This window comes from Mobula hypostoma, chromosome 1, assembly GCF_963921235.1.
Source record: "Mobula hypostoma chromosome 1, sMobHyp1.1, whole genome shotgun sequence".
Lineage (NCBI taxonomy): Eukaryota > Metazoa > Chordata > Chondrichthyes > Myliobatiformes > Myliobatidae > Mobula > Mobula hypostoma.
This window is the reverse complement of record NC_086097.1, coordinates 112,921,455-112,946,426: the sequence shown is the minus strand read 5'-3', so window position 1 is coordinate 112,946,426 and position 24,972 is coordinate 112,921,455. Positions and strand designations below refer to the sequence as shown.

Sequence of the window (24,972 nt, the reverse complement as noted above, 5' to 3'; positions counted from 1 at the left end):
ACTTGAGGTGAGGCTTGGCAGGAGGCTGGAACTTGAGGCGAGGCTTGGTAGGAGGCTGGAGGCCAGAGACTTGAGGCGAGGCTTGGCAGATGGCTAGAGACGAGGCGAGGCTTGGCAGGAGGCTGGAGACGAGGCAAGGGTTGGCAGGAGGCTGGAGGCTAGAGACTTGGCAGGAGGTTGGAGACTTGAGACGAGGCTTGGCAGGTGGCTGGAGACTTGAGGCAAGGCTTGGCAGGAGGCTAGTGGCTAGAGACTAGAGGCAAAGCTTGGCAGGAGGCTGGAGACGAGGTGAGGCTTGGCAGGAGGCTGGAGGCTAGAGACGAGGCGAGGCTTGGCAGGAGACTGGAGACTTGAGGCGAGGCTTGGCAGGAGGCTGGAGACTTGAGGCGAGGCTTGGCAGGAGGCTGGAGGCTAGAAACTTGGCAGAGGCTGGAGACTTGAAGTGAGGCTTGGCAGGAGGCTCGAGGCTAAAGACTTGAGACGAGGCTTGGCAGGTGGCTGGAGACTTGAAGCGAGACTTGGCAGGAGGCTAGTGGCTAGAGACTAGAGGCAAGGCTTGGCAGGAGGCTAGAGACAAGGCGAGGCTTGGCAGGAGGCTGGAGACTTGAAGAGAGGCTTGGCAGGAGGCTGGAGACGAGGTAAGGCTTGGCAGGAGGCTGGAGGCTAGAGACTTGATGCGAGGCTTGGCAGGAGGCTAGAGGCTAGAGACTTGAGGCAAGGCTTGACAGATGGCTGGAGAGTTGAGGCGAGGCTTCGCAGGCGGCTAGAGGCTAGAGACGAGGCGAGGCTTGGCAGAAGGCTGGAGACTTGAGGCGAGGCTTGGCAGGAGGCTGGAGACTTGAGGCGAGGCTTGGCAGGAGGCTGGAGGCTAGAGATCAGGCAAGGCTTGGCAGGAGGCTGGAGACGAGGCAAGGCTTGGCAGGAGGCTGGAGGCTAGAGACTTGGCAGGAGGCTGGAGACGAGGTGAGGCTTGGCAGGAGGCTCAAGGCTAAAGACTTGAGACGAGGCTTGGCAGGTGGCTGGAGACGAGGCTAGGCTTGGCAGGAGGCTAGTGGTTAGAGACTAGAGGCAAAGCTTGGCAGGAGGCTGGAGACAAGGTGAGGCTTGGCAGGAGGCTGGAGACTTGAGGCGAGGCTTGGCAGGAGGCTGGAGACTTGAGGCGAGGCTTGGTAGGAGGCTAGAGGCTAGAGACTTGAGGCGAGGCTTGGCAGATGGCTGGAGACTTGAGGTGAGGCTTGGCAGGCGGCTAGAGGCTAGAGACGAGGCGCGGCTTGGCAGGAGGCTGGAGACTTGAGGCGAGGCTTGGCAGGAGGCTGGAGGCTAGAGATGAGGCGAGGCTTGGCAGGAGGCTGGAGACGAGGCAAGGCTTGGCAGGAGGCTGGAGGCTAGAGACTTGGCAGGAGGCTGAAGACTTGAGGTGAGGCTTGGCAGGAGGCTTGAGGCTAAAGACTTGAGACGAGGCTTGGCAGGTGGCTGGAGACTTGAGGCGAGGCTTGGCAGGAGGCTAGTGGCTAGAGACTAGAGGCAAAGCTTGGCAGGAGGCTGGAGACGAGGTGAGGCTTGGCAGGAGGCTGGAGGCTAAAGACGAGGCGTGGCTTGGCAGGAGACTGGAGACTTCAGGCGAGGCTTGGCAGGAGGCTGGAGACTTGAGGCGAGGCTTGGCAGGAGGCTCGAGGCTAAAGACTTGAGACAAGGCTTGGCAGGTGGCTGGAGACTTGAGGCAAGGCTTGGCAGGAGGCTAGTGGCTAGAGACTAGAGGCAAAGCTTGGCAGGAGGCTGGAGATGAGGTGAGGCTTGGCAGGAGGCTGGAGACTTGAGGCGAGGCTTGGCAGGAGGCTGAAGACTTGAGGCGAGGCTTGGCAGGAGGCTGGAGGCTAGAGACTTGAGGCGAGGCTTGGCAGCTGGCTGGAGACGAGGCGAGGCTTGTCAGGCGGCTAGAGGCTAGAGACGAGGCGAGGCTTGGCAGGAGGCTGGAGACTTGAGGCGAGGCTTGGCAGGAGGCTGGAGACTTGAGGCGAGACTTGACAGGAGGCTGGAGGCTAGAGATGAGGCGAGGCTTGGCAGGAGGCTGGAGACGAGGCAAGGCTTGGCAGGAGGCTGGAGGCTAGAGACTTGGCAGGAGGCTGGAGACTTGAGGTGAGGCTTGGCAGGAGGCTCGAGGCTAAAGACTTGAGACGCGGCTTGGCAGGTGGCTGGAGACTTGAGGCGAGGCTTGGCAGGAGGCTAGTGGCTAGAGACTAGAGGCATGCTTGGCAGGAGGCTGGAGACGAGGTGAGGCTTGGCAGGAGGCTGGAGGCTAAAGACGAGGCGTGGCTTGGCAGGAGACTGGAGACTTCAGGCGAGGCTTGGCAGGAGGCTGGAGACTTGAGGCGAGGCTTGGCAGGAGGCTCGAGGCTAAAGACTTGAGACGAGGCTTGGCAGGTGGCTGGAGACTTGAGGCAAGGCTTGGCAGGAGGCTATTGGCTAGAAACTAGAGGCAAAGCTTGGCAGGAGGCTGGAGACGAGGTGAGGCTTGGCAGGAGGCTGGAGGCTAGAGACGAGGCGAGGCTTGGCAGGAGGCTGGAGACTTGAGGCGAGGCTTGGCAGGAGGCTGGAGACTTGAGGCGAGGCTTGGCAGGAGGCTGGAGACTTGAGGCGAGGCTTGGCAGGAGGCTGGAGGCTAGAGACTTGGCAGGAGGCTGGAGACTTGAAGTGAGGCTTGGCAGGAGGCTTGAGGCTAAAGACTTGAGATGAGGCTTGGCAGGTGGCTGGAGACTTGAGGCGAGACTTGGCAGGAGGCTAGTGGCTAGAGACTAGAGGCAAGGCTTGGCAGGAGGCTGGAGACGAGGTGAGGCTTGGCAGGAGGCTGGAGGCTAGAGACGAGGCGAGGCTTGGCAGGAGGCTGGAAACTTGAGGCGAGGCCTGGCAGGAGGCTGGAGACTTGCGGCGAGGCTTCGCAGGAGGCTGGAGGCTAGAGACTTGGCAGGAGGCTGGAGACTTGAGGTGAGGCTTGGCAGGAGGCTCGAGGCTAAAGACTTGAGACGAGGCTTGGCAGGTGGCTGGAGACTTGAGGCAAGGCTTGGCAGGAGACTAGTGGCTAGAGACTAGAGACTAGGCTTGGCAGGAGGCTGGAGACGAGGTGAGGCTTGGCAGGAGGCTGGAGGCTAGAGACTTAAGGCGAGGCTTGGCAGGAGGCTGGAGATGAGGCGAGGCTTGGCAGGAGGCTGGAGGCTAGAGATTTGGCTGGAGGCTGGAGACTTGAGGTGAGGCTTGGCAGGAGGCTCGAGGCTAAAGACTTGAGATGAGGCTTGGCAGGTGGCTGGAGACTTGAGGCGAGGCTTGGCAGGAGGCTAGTGGCTAGAGACTAGAGGCAAGGCTTGGCAGGAGGCTGGAGACTTGAGGCGAGGCTTGGCAGGAGGCTGGAGATGAGGTGAGGCTTGGCAGGAGGCTGGAGGCTAGAGACTTAAGGCGAGGCTTGGCAGGAGGCTGGAGATGAAGCGAGGCTTGGCAGGAGGCTGGAGACGAGGCAAGGCTTGGCAGGAGGCTGGAGGCTAGAGACTTGGCAGGAGGCTGGAGACTTGAGGTGAGGCTTGGCAGGAGGCTCGAAGCTAAAGACTTGAGATGAGGCTTGGCAGGTGGCTGGAGACTTGAGGCGAGGCTTGGCAGGAGGCTAGTGGCTAGAGACTAGCGGCAAAGCTTGGCAGGAGGCTGGAGACGAGGTGAGGCTTGGCAGGAGGCTGGAGGCTAGAGACGAGGCGAGGCTTGGCAGGAGGCTGGAGACTTGAGGCGAGGCTTGGCAGGAGGCTGGAGGCTAGAGACTAGAGGCAAGGCTTGGCAGGAGGCTGGAGACGAGGTGAAGCTTGGCAGGAGGCTGGAGGCTAGAGACTTGAGGCGAGGCTTCGCACGAGGCTGGAGACTTGAGGCGAGGCTTGGCAGGAGGCTGGAGGCTAGAGACGAGGCTTGGCAGGAGGCTAGTGGCTAGAGACTAGAGGCAAGGCTTGGCAGGAGGCTGGAGATGAGGTGAGGCTTGGCAGGAGGCTGCAGGCTAGAGACGATGTGAGGCTTGGCAGGAGGCTAGAGGCTAGAGACTTGAGGTGAGGCTTGGCAGGAGGCTAGAGATTTGATGTGAGGCTGGGCAGGAGTCTAGAGATGACGCGAGGCTTGGCAGGAGGCTAGAGATTTGATGCGAGGCTTGGCAGGAGGCTAGAGGCCAGAGACTTGAAGAAAGGCTTGACAGGACGCTGGAGAGTTGAGGCAAGGCTTGGCTGGAGGCTGGAGACTTAAGGTGAAGCTTGGCAGGAGGCTGGATGCTGGAGTCTTCAGGCTAGAGGCCTGAGACCTGAGGCGAGGATTAGCAGGAGGCAGGTGGCTGGATTCTTCACGCTAGAGGCTAGAGACTTGAGGCGAGGCTTGGCAGGAGGCTGGAGGCTAGAGACTTGGCAGGTGGCTGGAGACTTGAGGCGAGGCTTGGCAGGAGGCTGGAGACAAGGTGTGGCTTGGCAGGAGGCTGGAGGCTAGAGACTTGAGGCGAGGCTTGGCACGAGGCTGGAGACTTGAGGCGAGGCTTGACAGGAGGCTGGAGGCTAGAAACGAGGCTTGGCAGGAGGCTAGTGGCTAGAGACTAGAGGCAAGGCTTGGCAGGAGGCTGGAGATGAGGTGAGGCTTGGCAGGAGGCTAGAGGCTAGAGACTTGAGGTGAGGCTTGGCAGGAGGCTAGAGATTTGATGTGAGGCTGGGCAGGAGTCTAGAGACGACGCGAGGCTTGGCAGGAGGCTAGAGATTTGATGTGAGGCTTGGCAGGAGGCTAGAGGCCAGAGACTTGAAGAAAGGCTTGGCAGGACGCTGGAGAGTTGAGGCAAGGCTTGGCAGGAGGCTGGAGACTTAAGGCGAAGCTTGGCAGGAGGCTGGATGCTGGAGTCTTCAGGCTAGAGGCCTGAGACCTGAGGCGAGGATTAGCAGGAGGCAGGCTGCTGGAGTCTTCACGCTAGAGGCTAGAAACTTGAGGCGATGCTTGGCAGGAGGCTGGAGGCTAGAGACTTGGCAGGAGGCTGGAGACTTGAGGTGAGGCTTGGCAGGAGGCTCGAGGATAAAGACTAGAGACGAGGCTTGGCAGGTGGCTGGAGACTTGAGGCGAGACTTGGCAGGAGGCTGGAGACTTGAGGTGAGGCTTGGCAGGAGGCTCGAGGATAAAGACTAGAGACGAGGCTTGGCAGGTGGCTGGAGACTTGAGGCGAGACTTGGCAGGAGGCTGGAGATGAGGTGAGGCTTGGCAGGAGGCTGGAGGCTAGAGACTTGAGGCGAGGCTTGGCAGGAGGCTGGAGACTTGAGGCAAGGCTTGGCAGGAGGCTGGAGGCTAGAGGCTTGGCAGGTGGCTGGAGACTTGAGGCGAGGCTTGGCAGGAGGCTAGTGGCTAGAGACTAGAGGCAAGGCTTGGCAGGAGGCTGGAGACGAGGTGAGGCTTTGCAGGAGGCTGGAGGCTAGAGACTTGATGCGAGGCTTGGCAGGAGGCTAGAGGCTAGAGACTTGAGGTGAGGCTTGGCAGGAGGCTAGAGATTTGATGTGAGGCTGGGCAGGAGGCTAGAGGCCAGAGACTTGAAGAAAGGCTTGGCAGGACGCTGGAGAGTTGAGGCAAGGCTTGGCAGGAGGCTGGAGACTTAAGGCGAAGCTTGGTAGGAGACTGGGTGCTGGAGTCTTCAGGCTAGAGGCCTGAGACCTGAGGCGAGGATTAGCAGGAGGCAGACGGCTGGAGTCTTCACACTAGAGGCTAAAGACTTGAGGCGATGCTTGGCAGGAGGCAGGAGGCTGGAGTCTTCAGGCTAGAGGCTAGAGACCTGAGGCAAGGCTTGGCAGGAGGCAGGCGACTGGGGTCTTCAGGCTAGAGGCTAGAGACTTGAGGCGAGGCTTGGCAGGAGGCAGGAGTCTGGAGTCTTCAGGCTAGAGGCTAGAGACTTGAAGCTAGAGGCTTTGTTGGAGGCCAGAGGCTAGAGGCTCCTCCTGGGAAGTGCATGGTACTCCTGGGCAGGGCGCGGATCTCCTGGGCAGGGTGCAGATCACCACCTGACGGAGGCAAGGGACAGGAAGGGACAGAATCAACCGCAGGTAATGGCAAGATGCCCTGGCTTACCTGACAGAGGCAAGGGTTGGGAAGGGACAGAACCAACTGTAGGTAACGGCAATACGGCCTGGTTTACCCGATGGAGGCAAGGGACAGGAAGGGACAGAACCAATTGTAGGTAACAGCAATATGGCCTGGCTTTCCTGACGGAGGCATGGGTTAGGAAGGGATAGAACCAACTGTTGGTAACTGCAATATGGCCTGGCTTACCTGACGGAGGCTAGGGACAGGAAGGGACAGAACCAGCCGCAGAGTAATGGTAAGACAGCCTGACTAACCCAGCGAAGGTAAGGGACAGGAAGGGAGCTAGGTACAGGGTGGCTCCAGGACAAGACTGAAGGCGAAACGAGGCGAGAGTCACCAGCAAGACCAGACAAGGCTTCAGGCAATGCAAGGCGAAACGAGAATTTCAGGCGAGGAGAGAGGTACCGGCAAAGCAAGGCAAGGCTTCAGGCAATGCAAGGCGAAACGAGAACTTCAGGCGAGGCGAGAGTTACCGGCAAGGCTTCAGGCGAGGAAACAGAATGCAGAGGAAGGGATACAAGGAGTAAGGACAAGAACAATCTAGCAGCCACACCCTGGTCTCTGAAGGTATTTATGCAACCAGCCCCAACGAGCATCAGCTGCCTCAATTAGAGCTCAACAAGAACAGAAACAGGGTAGACAGGAAAACCTGGAGCAAGGGTCGATGGACCGGACCGTGAACCGGAATACGGACTTCACGGACCGGACCATGACAGGAAGAAGTGTGAGGTTTATCATAACATCTGCATATGATACTATTTTGGATGTCAGCGCCACAAAAGCACAGCGTAGATCAAAGGAATGAATTGGACAAAAGGAGATGCTGAACACTTAAGGTTTACAATAAGACTACTCTTATTTGTCACATGTACATCAAGATATACAATAAAATGTGTCGTGTGTGTCAAAGCAAATCAGCATGGATTGTGCAATGTAGCCCACAAATACCACCAGGGTTCTGGTACCAACAGAGCATGCCTACAACTCACTAACCCATGTGTCTTGGGAATATGGGAGGATATAGAGCACCCAGAAGGAGCCCATGTGGTCACAGGGACTACTTTTCTGTACCGTTTCTTTCCCTTTCCCTTCTGGGCTAGACATCCAGAGCAGCGAGGTTTTTTGTGTGTGTGAGAAAGTCGGTGAGCAAAGAATGCGTGGGCTAGCTTGTCAGCTAATGGCCTTTTTGTAGAAGTGGCTGAATATTCTGAAATTTACAATGTCTGTAAAATTGCAATCTTAGCAGGATTTTAGCAACACTATAATGGTTTTACATGTACTTAGTGGTCCTCTTGTGAAATTTTGTTTCATTGAATTCAGCAATATTGTACAGAGAATGTAACTTATTCTCGTAAATTGCGAGTTTAATGCACATGACAGAGAATAAATGTCTGAATTTCCCAAATTTACTAGAGAAATCTGAAAGGATATATACCTCCAGGAAGAAACATCTAATTCCAATATTATTACTCAGGAATAGAAACGAGCACCTCCACGGCTTTACAACACAGGTCATTAGGAAGGCAGAGGAATTTTACTAAAGCTTGGTAGTAGCTCATACTTATGTGCATGACCAACATTGTGTAAACTGTGTCATTTAAATCAGAATACTGGGACTGCCTCAAAAATCAAGTCTTGGGCTTGAGATTGGTAGGTGAAGATGGCAGCTTAGACTGGGATGTTGGCGGGGCAGGGGGAAGTGAAGGGATTGGAATATTTGGGTAAGATGGGGATCAGGAAACTGCCTAAGAAAGGATAAAACAGACTGGAGGGATCACAGATGAATCTGCAAGAGCTGTACCTCTCGGAGGACACACCTGATATAATATTCTCACTCCAGCACAATAAAATTATACCTCCACTGATTCCCAATGAAGGGACTTGGGACATGGCAGAGGGGCGAATTGAAATTAGATAATCATTTTACATCACAGGATGGCATGTAAGACTAATATCACGTTATCACAGGACAACCTAAGACAGCGTCATCCAAATTTCCTTCTGATACCCTAAAAGGAATATTGCAAGGGGAATGATATCATGCAGGATCAAATTGCACAGTTCCTATGATTTAGCTTAGAAATGGTCACAGATGTGGTATACTTCATGTTAAAATAATTTAAATTGCATAATGGTGCAAAAGCCAGCATAATATTAACCATTACCAGGGCACACAAAAGGTTGCTGTTTTAATGCATTTTAACTGACTGGAAAAAGTCTGGGCTTGACCTGCTTGTTTTTGAACAAAGTCTGGCAGAATAAAATAGTTATTCTCCCCATCTTTGTTATGCAGAATCTGACTGTATTAATAATATTCTGAAAGCATTGCTTTGAAATAATTGCGCAGGGCAACATCATTGCCCTAACATAACTGGCAATATCTAGTTTTGGAAAGTAGGATTTTGCTTGCCTTCATCTCTTTAATGTCCATTCTTTGTTCAAGCACTTCATTTTCTGCAAACTAATGAGTGAAAATACAGCATAAAATAATATTAGATTATCAGATGAAGGCAGAGCAGATTTTCATTTCATTTGGCTGTCAGTGTTCTTTATTCACATAAATTGCTTCGATACATTGGAGAAACACTGAGGCCATACATGAATGTGAAGAATTTCAAATAGAACTGATACTGATTAAATTCTGACTGACTCTCAGACTTAAAGGGATACTCGTCAATGTTTTTGATGGGGTGCAAGCTAGCTGCTATTGTACTGCACTCTGTTTAACACTTGACTGTCAGTGATTGGGGCCTTAGGAAATCTGCTGGCTTCTTGGACGCAGCTGGTGAGATAAGATAGATACAGATAAATACCATTTTAATTTCCTTTTCCCAAAATGACTTCTTTTGTCCTTCTGCCGCCTGCAGGAAATTGCACCAGCAGTTTGAGATGTACAAGGATCAGGTAAAGAAGATGGGCGATGAAGCCCAGCAACAACAGGAACAGAAGACTAGTGATGCACCCACCTGTGGAATCTGTCACAAGACCAAGTTTGCCGATGGCTGTGGCCACATCTGTTCATATTGCCAAACAAAATTCTGTGCTCGGTGTGGAGGACGGGTGTCACTGCGATCGAATAAGGTAAAGATGAGTTTCACTATTGAATTGACAATGATTATATCACTGATGTGTTGATTGTCTACTGAATCTGATTACCTTAAACTCAAAATTAGAATTTATTTACTTATTTAGAGACACAGCATAGTAATAGGCCCTTCCAGCCCAATGAGTGTATGTCACCCGATTACACCCATGTGACCAATGAAGGTACTGACCCGAATGTCTGTGGAATGTAGGATGAAACAGAAGCACCCAGGGGAAACCCACATCGTCAAACTCTTCACAGAATCGAGCCCGGGCTGCTGGTACTGTAATAGCATTACAATAGAATATAAATATTAAATAAAAGAGAATATTAACCTTTTAGTTTAGATTCTCATTTTGCAGTTAAAATTCAGGTACTTTTTTGGATCATTTTGATATCAATCTGTGGAGCAAAATTGTTTACTTCTTCCTTCTTTTACTTTTCTTTGAATCTATATTTGATTATAACCAAATTTTCCAAAGTCTGTACGGTTTCTCCTCTCTGTCCCTATGATCTACCCCTGTCATATGTCAGTCCCTTGCTGAGGGGATGAGAAACTTCTTCCCACATTGCTTCTAACAATGCAGATGAGATGAAGAACGGTGTGATCAAAGCTTGCGATGATTCAATGCCTGTTACGTTTTTCTTTATTTTGTTCCTGCCTTCACTACTTTCTTAAGACATAGTCAGAATCTAGAATTTGGGAATTTGGGCAACATTGACTGTGCTGGCCATATGTTTCCGCAAATCATTTCTCATGTGAATATAAATCAGGTCTTTCCAACCTGGGGGCCACAGACCACATGGTTAATGGTAGGGGTCCATAGCATAAAAAAAGTTGGGAACACCTGATGATTTCATTACCTTGAAGTTCTGAGGTTGAACCTCACTCAAGTTCAACTGTTCAAAGCATTGAGTCTTTATTCCTTTCCACAGATGCTGCCTGACCTGCTGAGTTCCTCCAGCATTTTGTGTGTGTTACTCTGAATTTGCAGCATCTGCAGAATTGTTTGTGTTTATATAACTCTTTCATTTTGTCCTCTCTGTCAAAGTTGTTTATTAATATTGAATTTTTTCTTGATTGTTGGATTGATACACTGTTTATCTTTTAAACCATTTCAGAAACTCATACACCAGTTTTCAAATCAGTATAAAATCATTGAGAATATCGATCTTTTTCAATTATGTATAATGATTTAGTGTAGCTGTGGATGCTTTGAGCATCTGTATTTCTGAATGTGCTGTTGCCAAAGAACATTTGCAATTTCTGTTTTTCTGTTCCTTCTATTTGTCCTGTACAAACCACCTAAAGTAATTTAGTATCATTACACACTATTGGCATGACAGCAAACCAATTTTATATCCCAACCTACTCGAAAGAAAAAACTATGTAGCCAAATTAGCAGAGCAAATAAATGAGATTTGCCAAAACCTGAGATTTAGGTTTGAAGCACCAGATCTGGACACATGTATTTAGCAAGTTATAAAGCTTCAAAGTCAATATATTATCGAAGTATGTATACCATATACAACCCTGAGATTCATCTTATCACCATACCATACAACATAGGAGCAGAATTAGGTCATCCAGCCCATTGAGTCTGCCATTCCATAAGGGCTGATCCCGGATCCCACTCAATCCCATACACCTGCCTTCTCGCTATATTCTTTGATACCCTGACCAATCAGGAAACTATCAACTTCTATGTTAAATATACCCATGATTTGGACCTCCACTGCAGTCTGTGGTAGAGCATTCCACAGATTTACTACTCTCTGGCTAAAGGAATTCCTCCTTACCTCTGTTCTAAAAGGTTGCCCCTCAGTTTTGAATCTGGATACCCCCACCATAGGAAACATCCTCTCCACATCTAGTGCACCGCAATGAGATCCCCGCACATTCTTCTAAATTCCAATGAGAACAGACCCAAACTCCAAATGCTCTTCATATGTTAACCCCTTCAATCCCAGAACCAACCTCATGAACCTCCTCTGGACTCTCTCCAATGACAATGCATCCTTTCTGAGATATGGGGCCCAAAACTGTTGACAATACTCCAAGTGCGGCCTGATAAAGTCTTATAAAGCCTCAATGTTACCTCCTTGCTTTTATCTTCTATTACTCTTGAAATAAATGCCAACATTTGCATTTGACTATCTTACTAACAACACTTGATCCATCATCCACTCTATCACTTCATTAAAAAAATCCCTTCCAATTAAATAGAATTTGCAAATTGCATGCTGCTCACTGGATGGTTTTTTTTTGCTGCTTGCACCATTCTCTGTGAGCTCTACAGACTGTAGTGCACGAAAATTCCAGGATATCAGCAGTTTCTGAGATGCTCAAACCAACCTTTTTGTTATCAACAATCATTCCATGATCAAAATCACTTCAGTCATTTCTTCCCCTATTCTAATGTTTTCCTGAAGAACACGTGAACCTCTTGACCCCATCTGCATACTTTTATGCACTAAGTTGCTGCCACATGATTGGCTGATTAGACATTTGCATTAACAAGCAAGTGCACAGGTGTATCTAAAATGTGGCTACTGAGTGTAAAAAGCAGTTTCTAATAAAAACTGCTCCTGGGTTTTACAATTGAAGGAATAGAGTACAAAGCAAGGCATTCATAATGAGCCTACAAAAGCATGGCCTCTGCCACAATACGTACAGTATATTGTGCCTATCTCTGGCTAAACATTGTAGGGAAGGTTTGAAAGGTATTGAGAGGATATAGATGAGATTTACCAAAGTGATACTTTAGTTACAAATACGTATAGACTTTGGAGGGTGTGTGGGAGGGGGGACTGAGGAGGAAGATTCCTGTCTCCTGGAAGAGAGGAGATTATGATGAGGTCATGGAGATAGAAAAGCTCTCCCTAATGGTGAAACAGTAAAGAACCAGAATTATCATTTATAGGAAAAATATCATTTCTACACAAGGAATGCCGAGGATCTGGAATGTTAATGGAAGAGATCCAAACGTGGCATTCCCAAAGAAGCTGGAAACTGGAAAATTGCATGAAAGGAACTCAGAGCTAAAAAGCAGGGGATGAGTAGCTGATTGCTCTTGGATAGGGTCAGTAGGCGAAAAAAGGACCACTGGGGACCTGAGTCACCCCAACCACAAACTGTTCCAGCTGCTACCGTCCGGGAAATGGTACTGCAACATAAAAGCCAGGACCAACAGGTACTGGGACAGCTTCTTCCACCAGACCATCAGACTGATCAATTCACACTGACAAATTGTACATACTATTTATTACAAATTACTATAAATTACACATTGCACATTTAGATGGAGATGTAACGTAAGGATTTTTATTCCTCATGTATCTGAAGGATGTAAGAAATAAAGTCAATACAATTCAGATTTAATGGGCAGTTTTTATGGTGAACCTCTTAGATTCTGTGGCTCTATTGTCATGTAAAAACACAAATTTAACTAATCTCTATGAATATATGAAGAAAACTATATTTTAATGGACCATTTCAGATCCCAAAGTTACTGCCTTTTGAAGTGTACCTACTGTTGTAATGTAAATGAAATGATGGGTCAGTTCTGCACAATGGATACAAATATAATAACAGCCAGAGATTCTCGCTTAGAAATAAGCCCTCTCTCTGTATACTACTTATGTCTAATTGGATCCCTCATCAAATGTTTAAGTTCGCCAAAAAGACGAGAGAAATAGTTCTTTGAAACATATGCCCTAAAGTAGGAGCTGTGAGTTGCCAACAGGTTCAAGTTGAATTCAACTCAGGTGTGGCAACGTGCTGCATATGTTAATGGGGAAGACAGATGTGTGACTTTAAGACTGTGCCCTTTAAGGCAGATGCCCTGTTGTGTATGTTCTGGGGAAAAGAGGTTGCAGGGGTGAAGGAAAAAGTTTCCTATTTCAATTTAAGGGACTTGAAATCCCTTGGTGTATGCTGGAGAACATGTCCTGTGTACTGAGGAAACCAAGGTAACAGCCAGCATCACAAGAGGCTGAACCTATCAAGATCCTATCAACCTCCACTTTAAATATTCCCACTGACTTGTCCTCCACAGCCGTCTATGGCAATAGATTTCACAGATCCTCCACCCTCTGGCTCCTCACCTCTGTTCTAAAGGGATGTGCTTCTATTCGGAGCCTGTTCCCTCTGGTCCAAGACTCCCCCCACTATAGGAAACAAACTTTCCACAACCACTCTGTCTAAGCCTTTCAATAGGTTTCAATGAAATCTCCCATCGTTCTTCTAAACTTGAGCGAGTTTAGGCCAGGAGCCATCTAAAGCTCCTCATGCATTTCATTCCCAGGATGATTCTGACGAACCTCCTCTACACCCTCTCCGATGCTAGCACATCATTTCTTAGATGAACACTTTATACGATCACCTCTTATTTTTATATTTCTTAATGTAATTTGCAGTGATTTTTTACATATTGCACCGTACTGCTGCCACTAAACAACAAATTTTGTGATACTGAACCTGATTTTCAGTAAAGGAAAGGATTGTCAGAATACCAGGCGTAATTCTTCTGTTGTTCAAAGTAGAGGGGGCAAGCATCTCACTGAAATATTGCTCCTTTGATGGCCTTAGCATTGGCGTTATGGACTGTTATTGACTGTCAACTTGAAATTACTTCAGAAGTGTCTCTAGCTGGAAATATTTAAGATGGAATTAAATATAAAAGTATGATTTTTATTATGTCATTCGTTTACATGAGAAATACCTTGAACTGATGAAATACTTAGCGGTGCATTCAGCACCTTCTTCCTTTCAAGACATTAGTCATCATTCAGTCTGGAGGGATTTAGTAATTTCCCCATTGCCCAGATTTATTTCCAAAGTCCCAAGTAAAGCTCTTTTGTTGAAGCATCCAACGGCTGGAGTGAGAACAGAGAAGGGTAAAGAGACTCACATAATTTGAAACATTTCTTTGATTGGACAAAGTTCTGTCACAATGCCATCTTACACACATCTTAGAGTTGTTTCAAAACCAGCCAGGACCACCTCAGACAACCACATCTCCAAAACTTCAGGTTAAAACAGCAAGTGACAAATGGGTAATGATTTTGTCCCAGTGTGTTGGACGTTGACAAACAATAACGATCTTAGTTATTGTTCCTTGGCTTGGCTATCCATTGCATTCATGGACAGATGAGGAAGAACAATTTGATTTGGAACATTGCCAGCTTTAGAAAGAGATGAACACCCTTAGTAGTTGCTACATTGGTTGGTCTACCTGTACGCAGAAGTATATCACATTTTACAGCACAAATTCAGACTATTCACTCCAGCAGGTTCAATGGGTTAATTATGCTCCTTATCATCCTTTTCCTATATTAATGCATCACATCCTATCAAAAAGTGTTTCTGTTCCTTTCTCCATCACTCACTTACCAACCTTTCCTTTAAATGTTTCAGAACCATTCACCTCAACCACCAAGTACCACTTACCACTCTGAGTTCATGATATTGGAATTATTTTCATTCAGAAGTACAACTAAGGACTAAAGTACTTAACAAGAACTTTGATATGTTTAGCCCTTGTCAGCTGCAAAGGAAATGACTGAAAATTTTTGGAAGATACTTTACACATAAAATTGATTCTAAGATGGCAACAGTGAACCATGGCGACCTTTTATGGGCTACATACAAAACTTCTAAATGTATCTCTTTTGAATTACTCTCATTGTAATCTTTAGCATGTAATTTCCCTTTAAGCAACGGACTTTCGAACCAGCAAAATGAACTATAGATTTTACGATCTTCTGAAGGACTCGACGGACTTAACTCTCAAGCAAGCAGGTTCAGCAGCTTTAAGCGGACGAAGGTTCATTACTATGGCCGGAAGCAAGGCAGGAGGTTGGGGGGGGTGGTGTTGGGGGACTCCAAGCCAGGTTGAAATGCAGAGGGATGAAGCCACCTCGACCAGGCATCTTGATAGCAATTGTAGAACTAAATTGAAGACCTAAAGGCAAGTATCATAGGGAAATGAAGAATTGTCGCAGTCTGTGTTGTGTTGAGACGTAGCTTGCTCTGTGTACACCAGCTAGAGCAATCCGACCCGAAGGCTTCTCAATACATAGGGTGGACTGAACTGCAGATTTGGAAAAGCCAAAATATGGGGGTGTGTTTCATGATAATCTCTGTGGTGCTCCGATGTGGCGCTTTTGTTATACTTGTGTCTCCCGACCTGGAACACCTCATGATCAAATGCCAACCATTCTATGTACCAAGAGAGTTCTCTTCTGTGACCCTAACTGCAGTTTACAAACCACCAATTGCCAACTATAATCAGGCGCTTGAGCTGCTGCATGATGCCATCTCCAAACAAGATATAGTCCATTCCAACACATTTCAAATCATATTCAGAGATTTAAATCAGGCTTGTTTGAAGAAATCCCTGCCCAGTTTCCTTCAGCATATAACCTGTAGCACCAAAGGTCTCAACACACTAGAGCACTGTTATGCTAAAATAAGGAATGCTTACCGTTTCATACCCAGGCCTCATTTCGGTAAATCTGATTATCTGGCCATCCTTCTCCTACCTGCTACTGGCAGTGTCTAGACGGCAAGGCTCCAGAGATTAGGACAACAGAGAGGTGCTGCAGGAGGAATGGGACTGCTTCGAGACAGTACACCGGGCTGTGTTCAAGGACTCATCTCTGGATCTGGAAGAATATACCACATTTACCATGAACTTTATAAAAATAGTTATAGATGAGTGTGTCCCCACAAAATCATTCAGTCTTGCCCATCCAGCAGCCATGGGTGAACCACGAAATCTGCAATCTGCTGAGGGCCAGACCAGAGGCAATCAAATCTGGTGACCAAGAAAGTTACAAGAGTTCCAGGTACAATCTCAAGAAAGCCAACTGATGGGCAACAGAACAATTCTGGACTAAACTTGAATCAATGAAGTAAGCTCAACAGGTTTCAATGCTATCACCTATTACCAAGTGAAATCAAGAGACATACAGGGCTTTGTTTCCAGGTGAGCTCAATGCCTTCTATGCTCACTTCGATCATCAAAGCATGGAGGAACCCCATCACAAACTTCCATAGATCCTGATGACCCTATGATTTCAGTACCTGAGGCCTACGTGAGAGGATCCTTCATGAGGGTGAATCCATGGAAAGCATCCAGCCCACATGGGGTACCTGGTAGAGTATTAAAGACCTGTGCTGATTGACTGGCTGCTGTGTTCACTCAGATCTTTAACCTCTCACTTTATCAACCACAGTTTGGCATTCAACATGATGATACCCTCAAAGCTTATCAATAAGGCCTCAATTCCTCCTTGTGCAATTGGATCTTGGGTTTACTCATTTACAGGCTCCAGTCACTTTGAATTGGCAACAAAACCTCCTCCAGAATCTCCATCAGCACAGCTGCACCGCAAAGCTGTGTGCTTAGCCCCTGCTCCATTCACTTTATACTTATGACTCTGTAGCTCAGCACAGCTGCAATGCCAGTTTTAAATTTGCTGATGACACCATTGCCGTTGGCTAAATCAAAGGTTGTGACGAACCAGCATATAGGAGGGAGATTGAAAATCTAGCTGAGTGGTGCCACAACAACAACCTCTTAGTCAGTGTCAGCAAGACCAAGGAGCTGATTATTGACTTCAGGAGGAGGAAGCCAGAGGTCAATGAGCCAGTTTTTATCGTGGGATCAGGGGTGGAGAGGATCAGCAACTTTAAATTCCCCAGTGTTACTATTTCAGAGGATCTGTCTTGCGCCCAGCATGTAAAGGCAATTTTGAAGAATGCACAGCAGTGCCTCTTTAGAGTTTACGAAGATTCAGCATAGCATCTAAAACTTTGACAGATTTCTTTAGATGTGTGGTGGAGAGCTTATTGACCTAGTATGGAAACACCAACGCTATTGAACGAAGAATCTTATAAAAATAGTGGAAATGGACCAGTCCATCATGGATAAAGCCCTCCCTACCATTGAGCACACCTACACGGAGTATTGTTGCAGGAAAGCAGCAGCCGTCATCAGGGACCCCCACCACCCAGGTCTTCTTGCTGCCTCCATCAGGAAAAACGTATGAGAGCCGCAAGACTCACACCTCCAGGTTCAGGAACAGTTATTACCCTTCAACAGAGGGGATAACTTCACTCACCTCACTTGCCCCATCACTGAACTGTTTCCACAACTGTGGACTCATTTTCAAGGAATCTTCATCTCATGTTCTCAATATTTAATGTTTATTTATTTATTATTATTACTTCTTTTATTTCTTTGGTATTTGCACAGTTTGTTGAATTTGCCCTAAATTTATTCACCATGTAGGGTGTGGTCTTTTATTGACTCTATCATGTTTACTGGATATACTGAGTGTGCCTGCAAGAAAATGAATCGCAGGGTTGTATATGATGACATACAAGTACTGCGATAATAAATTTACTTTGAACTTTGAAAATTGGATACTTTACACATTAACCCACCGGACACACATCTATCCAGTCAGTATAACTCCAGTAATGGTAATCCCATGGCAGCAAGTTTCTCATGTTACTGCATTAATAATCTATTGTCCTAGACTGGTGATGAGGGTTATGAGCTCACAGTAGCAGCAAAAGAATTTAAATTCAGTTAGTCAAGTAAATTTAGAATCAAATTCAGTTTTGGTAATGACGAAATAGCCGAACGATAATGACAACTCAACTTGTTTATGAGAATGTTTCAAGAAGGAAATAAACTCCCTTTCTTGGTCTGGCTCATTTGTAACTGCAAACCCATTGACCTGTACCTGCCCTCTGAAGTGGGTTAACAAAGAACTCAGTTCAGTGATGATTAAGGATGGGCAATAAATGCTGGTCTTACCAGTGAGGCTGGCATCTCATTAACAACATAAAAACATGGTTCTGCTCTTAGTCCCTTTGAATATGATATAGAATTTTGATTATGCACAAACTGTAACTGTATCTACAAAGTATATTAAATAATCAGGGTATCTCCGACACGGAAGGAGGTGATTCATCCCATCATATTTGTGGTAACCCAGTCTTATCTTCTAGTACAGATCATGGCTCTTTAAGTACGTACCATAGTACTATGTAAACGTGATTGTAGCTTTTGCCTCTTCCACCCTTTCAGGGAGTGAATTCCAGACCGATATTCCCATTTACATGAATATATTTTTCTTCTTCTTCTCTCTAATTTTTCTTGAAATTTATCTTTCCACATAGTTCCTGTCCGGCCACACCCTTATAAACCTTCTGTAGACCCTCTCCATTGCAGTCAGATCTATTTTTTAAACCTTATCTATACACAGTGTTTTAACAAGTATTAGAAAATGTTTTAGCATAATCTCTTCGTTCTTATATCCCATGTAATGGCTAATAAAGGATAACACCCGTATTAAGCATTTTATTATTTTGCTTTAGTACCTTTTAAATCTGTCATACTGTCCAACATCCTTTTTCTCCACAGCACTTAATATCCTCTATATTATATATTCCCTTGCCTCATTGTCCCTCCCCATATGTATTACCTTGCATTTCCCTAGATTAAATGCCATTTGCCCCCTTTCCGCTCAACTGATCCTGTCCTCTAAAGTTTTTGTCTTCATTAACAACCACATGTCCATCTTTTGAATCATCAGCAAATGTCTTTATTGTGTTACTTAAGTTCAAATCAAAGTACTGAGTTTTCAGTCCAATAGAACATCAATGGTAACAGTCTTCCAGTCAGAAAATTACCTTTCCATCTTTAGGTTTTACTGTTAAGCCAGTTTCGAATTTAATTTACCATACTCCTATCGATCTCATGGGCTCTTTACGCTTTTTGAGTATTTCTTACACTGGGTAAAATCTGGCAATTTATTATTATTAAAGGTAACGAGTTTAAGTTCAACACATAAAAAGATTGAAACATGTGACTGGCAATCTTAAACTTGAAATGTTAACTCTTTCTCTTTCCATAGAAGCTGCCTGACCTGCTGCATTATAAATCATTGTCCCTTTTTATTTAAGGTTAAAAAAATAAATTGCTTCAAGTTATTTTCACAGAATAATTTCTAGAAGTCTGTTACTTTATAATCATAGTCATAGTCATAGTCATAGTCATAGTCATACTTTATTAATCCCGGGGGAAATTGGTTTTCGTTACAGTTGATTCATAAATAATAAATAGTAATAGAACTATAAATAGCTAAATAGTAATATGTAAATTATGCCAGTAAATTATGAAATAAGTCCAGGACCAGCCTATTGGCTCAGGGCGTCTGACCCTCCAAGGGAGGAGTTGTAAAGTTTGATGGCCACAGGCAGGAATGACTTCCTATGACGCTCTGTGCTGCATCTGGGTGGAATGAGTCTCTGGCTGAATGCACTCCTGTGCCCACCCAGTACATTATGTAGTGGATGGGAGACATTGACCAAGCTGGCATGCAACTTAGACAGCATCCTCTTTTCAGACACCACCGTGAGAGAGTCCAGTTCCATCCCCACAACATCACTGGCCTTACGAATGAGTTTGTTGATTCTGTTGGTGTCTGCCACCCTCAGCCTGCTGCCCCAGCACACAACAGCAAACATGATAGCACTGGCCACCACAGACTCATAGAACATCTTCAGCATCGTCCGGCAGATGTTAAAGGACCTCAGTCTCCTCAGGAAATAGAGATGACTCTGACCCTTCTTGTAGACAGCCTCAGTGTTCTTTGACCAGTCCAGTTCATTGTCAATTCGTATCCCCAGGTATTTGTGATCCTCCACCATGTCCACACTGACCCCCTGGATGAAAACGGGTCACCGGTACCTTAGCTCTCCTGCTTATTGAGTCCCAATCATATTAGTTAGGTCTTGGAATTGCTTAGAACATGGAAATTTTGAGGCCAGATTGACCTAAAGTTTTAGAAAAATTCTGAGATGCTCCTTTGAAAATGTCAAGAAGGGGAACAAGGACTATTAATTCCCATTTTATCTGAATTTGTAGTTTTGACAAAATTCTCTATGGACTTCAATACATTTTCAGGAATTGTGCTTAAATACATAAAATAATATTCTTCCCACCATAAACTGCAACACATAAATATCCCATTGATATTGACCCCATAATTCATAGTGTAATTCCAAAGTTTGCTGATGGAGTGTCCTGGTTAATTAATGACTTATTAAACTTATAAGGATAAAATGGATTGGCTTTTAATGCACCAAGGCATTATAACTACTTTGCTTGTTCAGCATATTTATGATTTTGAACAGAGGAACAAACATGATTATTTTGGAATTCAATAACGTCACAAAAAAAATAAAGAAACAGAAAATATTAGGTGCACAACAACACACATAAAATGCTGGAGGAACTCAGCAGGTCAGGCAGGATCTATGGAAAAAAGTACAGTTGACGTTTCGAGCTGAAACCCTTGGGCAGGACACCCGAACGTTGACTGCACAAGATTGAACTGAACTTAACTGAACTGAATATGCCTGGTCTCTTTCAATTTTGTATTTTATATTCTGTGTTTTGGCTCTCTTTTGCCATTTCTCTGATTTTTTTTGTGCAGGGATGGGGATTTGATCTTTTTCTTTGAATGGTCCATGGTTTTCAATGTTTTATGGCTGTCTGTGGGAAGACTAATCTCAGAGTTGTATACTGCATACATACTTTGATAATAAATGTACTTTGAATCTTGAGTGTTTTATATTCTGTGAATGCTGTTACTTGAATGTTTTATTCTAAACTACCGTGCTCGAATAAATATTTTCTTTTCTTTCCCTTTTGTTTCCTGCTGCCTATCTCCATCATCTTGCTTTCTGGGATTCCAGGAAGACAAAGTGGTCAGAATCTATTTTTCTCTATATTATATTCAGTATTTAAATCTTATTGTTATATGTGTGTTATATATGTAAAGTTTCTAAAACAGGTTTAACGAATTGTGAAATAATTAATTAGCTGTTTACACATCAGTAGATTTTGACATTTTTATACTAGTTTTTTAAATTAAGTAACTAGAGTGTTGATGTGTTAGATGTATAAGATCAAATGTCAGAAACAGAAATTTGATTCTACAGTTGATAAATCAATTTGTAGCTATACTACTGAGACAGTCATATTTGAAAAATTAATATTAAATTGAGTTTTAGATTTGTTGCTGTTGAAATACCAGCAATACTACAAATCTTCTGCAGTAGGCAATACTTTTTCTTAAATGCCATGCAAATCCCCATATCACATTTTACTTATTGTCAATTTCCTCATTGTAGATTTTTAATACAATACTGTTTGAAATATAATGTACTGTTAGTTCATTAATTACGTGCTGTGTCGTATGATGTAGGTGATCATGGCCTTTCCATAAGACATAGGAGTAAGATTAGGCCATTTGGTCCATCATGCCTTCTCTGCCATTCCCTTAGCTGATCCCTTTCTCCCCTCCTCAGCCTCACTCACCGTCCTTTTCCCCATAACCTTTGATACTGTGGCCAAACAAGAACCTATCAATCTCCGCTTTAAATAGACCCAGCAACTTGGCCTCTACAGCTACCTGTGGTAACAAATTCCACAAATTCGCCACCCTCTGGCTAAAGAAATTTCTCCACATCTCTGTTTTAAATGGATCCCCCTCTATCTTGAGGCTGTGGCCTCTTGTCCTACACTCCCCCACCATGGGAAACATCCTTTCCACATCTACCCTGTCTAGGCCTTTCAACATTCAAAAGGTTTTAGTGAGATCCCCCCCTAATCCTTTGAAATTCCAGTGAGTACAGGCCCAGAGCAATCAAATGTGTCTCATATGACAGCCCTTTTATTCCCAGAATCATCCGTGTGAACCTCCTCTGAACCCTCTCCAATGCCAGCACATCTTTTCTTAGATAATGAGCCCAAAACTGTTTACAAAACTCAAGGTGAGGCCTCACCAGTACCTTACAAAGACTCAGCATCACATCCCTGCTCTTGTATTCTAGACTTCTTGAAATAAATGCTAACATTGCATTTGCCTTCCTCACCACAGGTTCAGCCTGCAAGTTAACCTTTACGGTGTTCTGCACAAGAACTCCCAAGTCCCTTTGCATCTCTGATTTTTGGATTTTCTCTCTGTTTAGAAATTAGTCTGCGCATTTATTTCTTCTACCAAAGTGCATAACCATGCATTTTCCAACATTGTATTTCATTTGCCACTTCTTTGCCCATTCTCCTAATCTGTCTATGTCCTTCTGCAGCCTTCCTGTTTCCACAACACTATCTGCCCCTCCACCAATCTTTGTATCATCTGCAAACTTGGCAACAGAGCCATCTATTCCTTCACAAAAAAATCATTGATATACAGCATAAAAGAAGTGGTCCCAACGCCGGCCCCTGCAGAACACCACTAGTCACTGGCAGACAACCAGACAAGGATCCTTTTACTCCCACTCACTGTCTACTATCAATCAGCCAATATTCTAGCCATGCTAGTAAGTTTCCTGTAGCACCTTGTGCTCTCAACTTGGTAAGCAGCCTCATGTGTGGCATTATGACAAAGGCCTTCTGAAAATCCAAATATACAACATCCATGGCATTCCCTTTATCTATCCTATTTGTAAACTTCTTAAAGGATTTCAGCAGCTTTGTCAGACAAGATTTTCCCTTAAGGAAAACATGACCATGAATTTTCTTGACCATTTTTTCTACAGAAGTGGTTTTCCATTGCCTTCTTCTGGGCAGAGTCTTTACAACACTGCCATTATCAATGTTCTTCAGAGATTGCCTGGCATCAGTGGTCGCATAACCAGTACTTGTGATATGCACCAGCTACTCTTAAGACTATCCACTACCTGCTCCCATGCTTCATGTGACCCTAATCGGGGGTGGAGGGGTGCAAAGCAGGTTCTACACTTTGCCCAAGGGTGACTGTAGGCTAACAGAGGGAAGGAGTGCCTTACACTGGTAAAGAAGTATTGGCACCCCGCCACCCAATATACTGTACATACTTATAAAATTACCAAATCAGTTCTACCAAATGCTCGTTATATACTTCATGCTTCTTTTTGATAGTAGCATACATATTTATTCCAATGGTTGATGAGGTTAAAAATGATTAATTGTGAAGTTTTATTGGGATGGCAGGTCATTTTGCCTCAGCCTCTGGCAAAATATTCTGAATCCAAGATAACCTGTGATAAGTTTTGCCATGAGAATGAAAAGCAAATCTCTGTGACCACCCTAGTGAAAAAAAACTATATTTGGAAGTGTGTGAGGGGGAGAAAGCCTTTAATATTTATAGAATACACTAAAGCACTTTACATGTATGCAAATTCCAGAATGTTTATTTACACCCTGTACTTTTGTGATTTGTATCTTATTTCGCTACACTTGGAACTATGGAGGGAAGCATATATCTTCAACCCTGATTTCACTCTTAGGTTTCACTTTAGAAAATTTGGATTGACACCACTGTTTGATTTAAGAACAACGATCTCCCTTTAGGAACTTGGCACAAGATCAATGAATGTGCTCAAATAGCCATTTTACCAGCATTAGTTCAGTTTACTCTCTATTTCTTGTTGAACTTATGTTTGATTTGAAATAGAATAAATCACATCAATCTATCAATTCTGCCAGATATTTGAATATTGATCTTTTCTGCATTCGACTAAGGTTGAGGTTGTATAGTCATAACAGATTGGTGGCCTTCTGTGAATGTGGCCTTGCAAGTGCTGAAAGGTGATCGGGGAGAGGGAGAGTGGACAAAGGAGTGATGGAGAAACCGATGCCTGTGGAAAGCAGAGAGGGGAAGGGGGGAGTACTGTGTTGGTGGTGGGATCCCACTGGTGATGGCAGAGTTTTCAGAGAATGATGGATGCAGAGGCTCGTAGGGTGGTAGGTGAAGACAAGGGGAACCCTAGACCTGTCATGTTAGTGGGTGGTGGCTGATAGGGTGTGTGAGAGATGGAGAAGATACAGATGAGGGTAGCATTGATTGTGATGGAAGGGGAAACTTTGTTTTCTGAAAAAAGGACCTCTCAGATGTCTTGGTATGGAAACCCTCATCCTAAGAACAAATGCAGTGGAGGCAGAGGAACAGAGAGAAAGGAATAGCATTCTTACAAGCGATAGGCTACGAAGAAGTGTCATCAAATCAATGTGAGAATCAGTAGGCAGGTTTGTAAAAGATGTTCACAGATAATCTATCTCCAGAGATGGAGACATCAAGATCCAGAAATGGGAAAGAGGAGTCAGAGCTGGACGAAGTAAATTTGAGGGCAGGATGAAAGTTGGAGTCAAAGTTGATGAAATTGATGAGCTCAGCATAGGTGCAGAAAGCAGCACCAATGCATTTGTAAATGTAGCAGAGAAGGAGTTGGGGAGCATTACAAATGTGGATGCAAGAGGTACTGTAGATGCTGGAAATCTAAAGCAATAGACACAAAGTTCTGGAGGAGATCAGCAGGTCAGGCAGTATCTTTGGAAAGGAATAAATAACATTTCGGGCTGAGATCCTTCATTAGTCTTCACAGGCTGAGCTCCTCCAGTGCATTGTGTGTGTTACACAGAACATGGACTGTTCCATGTCTCTGACAAAAAGGCAGTCATAGCGGTGGGCCACGTGAGTGCCAATGAAAAAGAGCTTTGACTAGTGACCAATCCGGACATCAGAAATTTTGAGAGGAGAGGGTTTCACTCAGGTCCACTGCCCAAATCGAAAAGCCAGCAGCGGGTCGCTACAGTGAAAGAAAGCTTTGACCAATGACCAGTTGGTGTTTGGGATTGATTAGCAAAAGCAAATTAAAGGAAGGCAGGGACCAATGCAGCGGCCATTGTTACAGTGGCCAT

At 45.4% G+C, this 24,972-nt stretch overlaps 1 protein-coding gene across 1 annotated transcript in view; it reads left to right on the top strand.

The window, feature by feature from the left end:
- The window catches only part of rims2a (regulating synaptic membrane exocytosis 2a), a 1,139,701-nt gene that overhangs the window by 357,561 nt on the left and 757,168 nt on the right, over positions 1–24,972 (top strand). The window contains exons 4-5 of the mRNA XM_063054936.1: positions 8,985–9,198; positions 20,985–20,996. Coding sequence (XP_062911006.1) covers positions 8,985–9,198; positions 20,985–20,996 — 226 coding nt within the window. The remainder of the gene's footprint in view (positions 1–8,984; positions 9,199–20,984; positions 20,997–24,972) is intronic.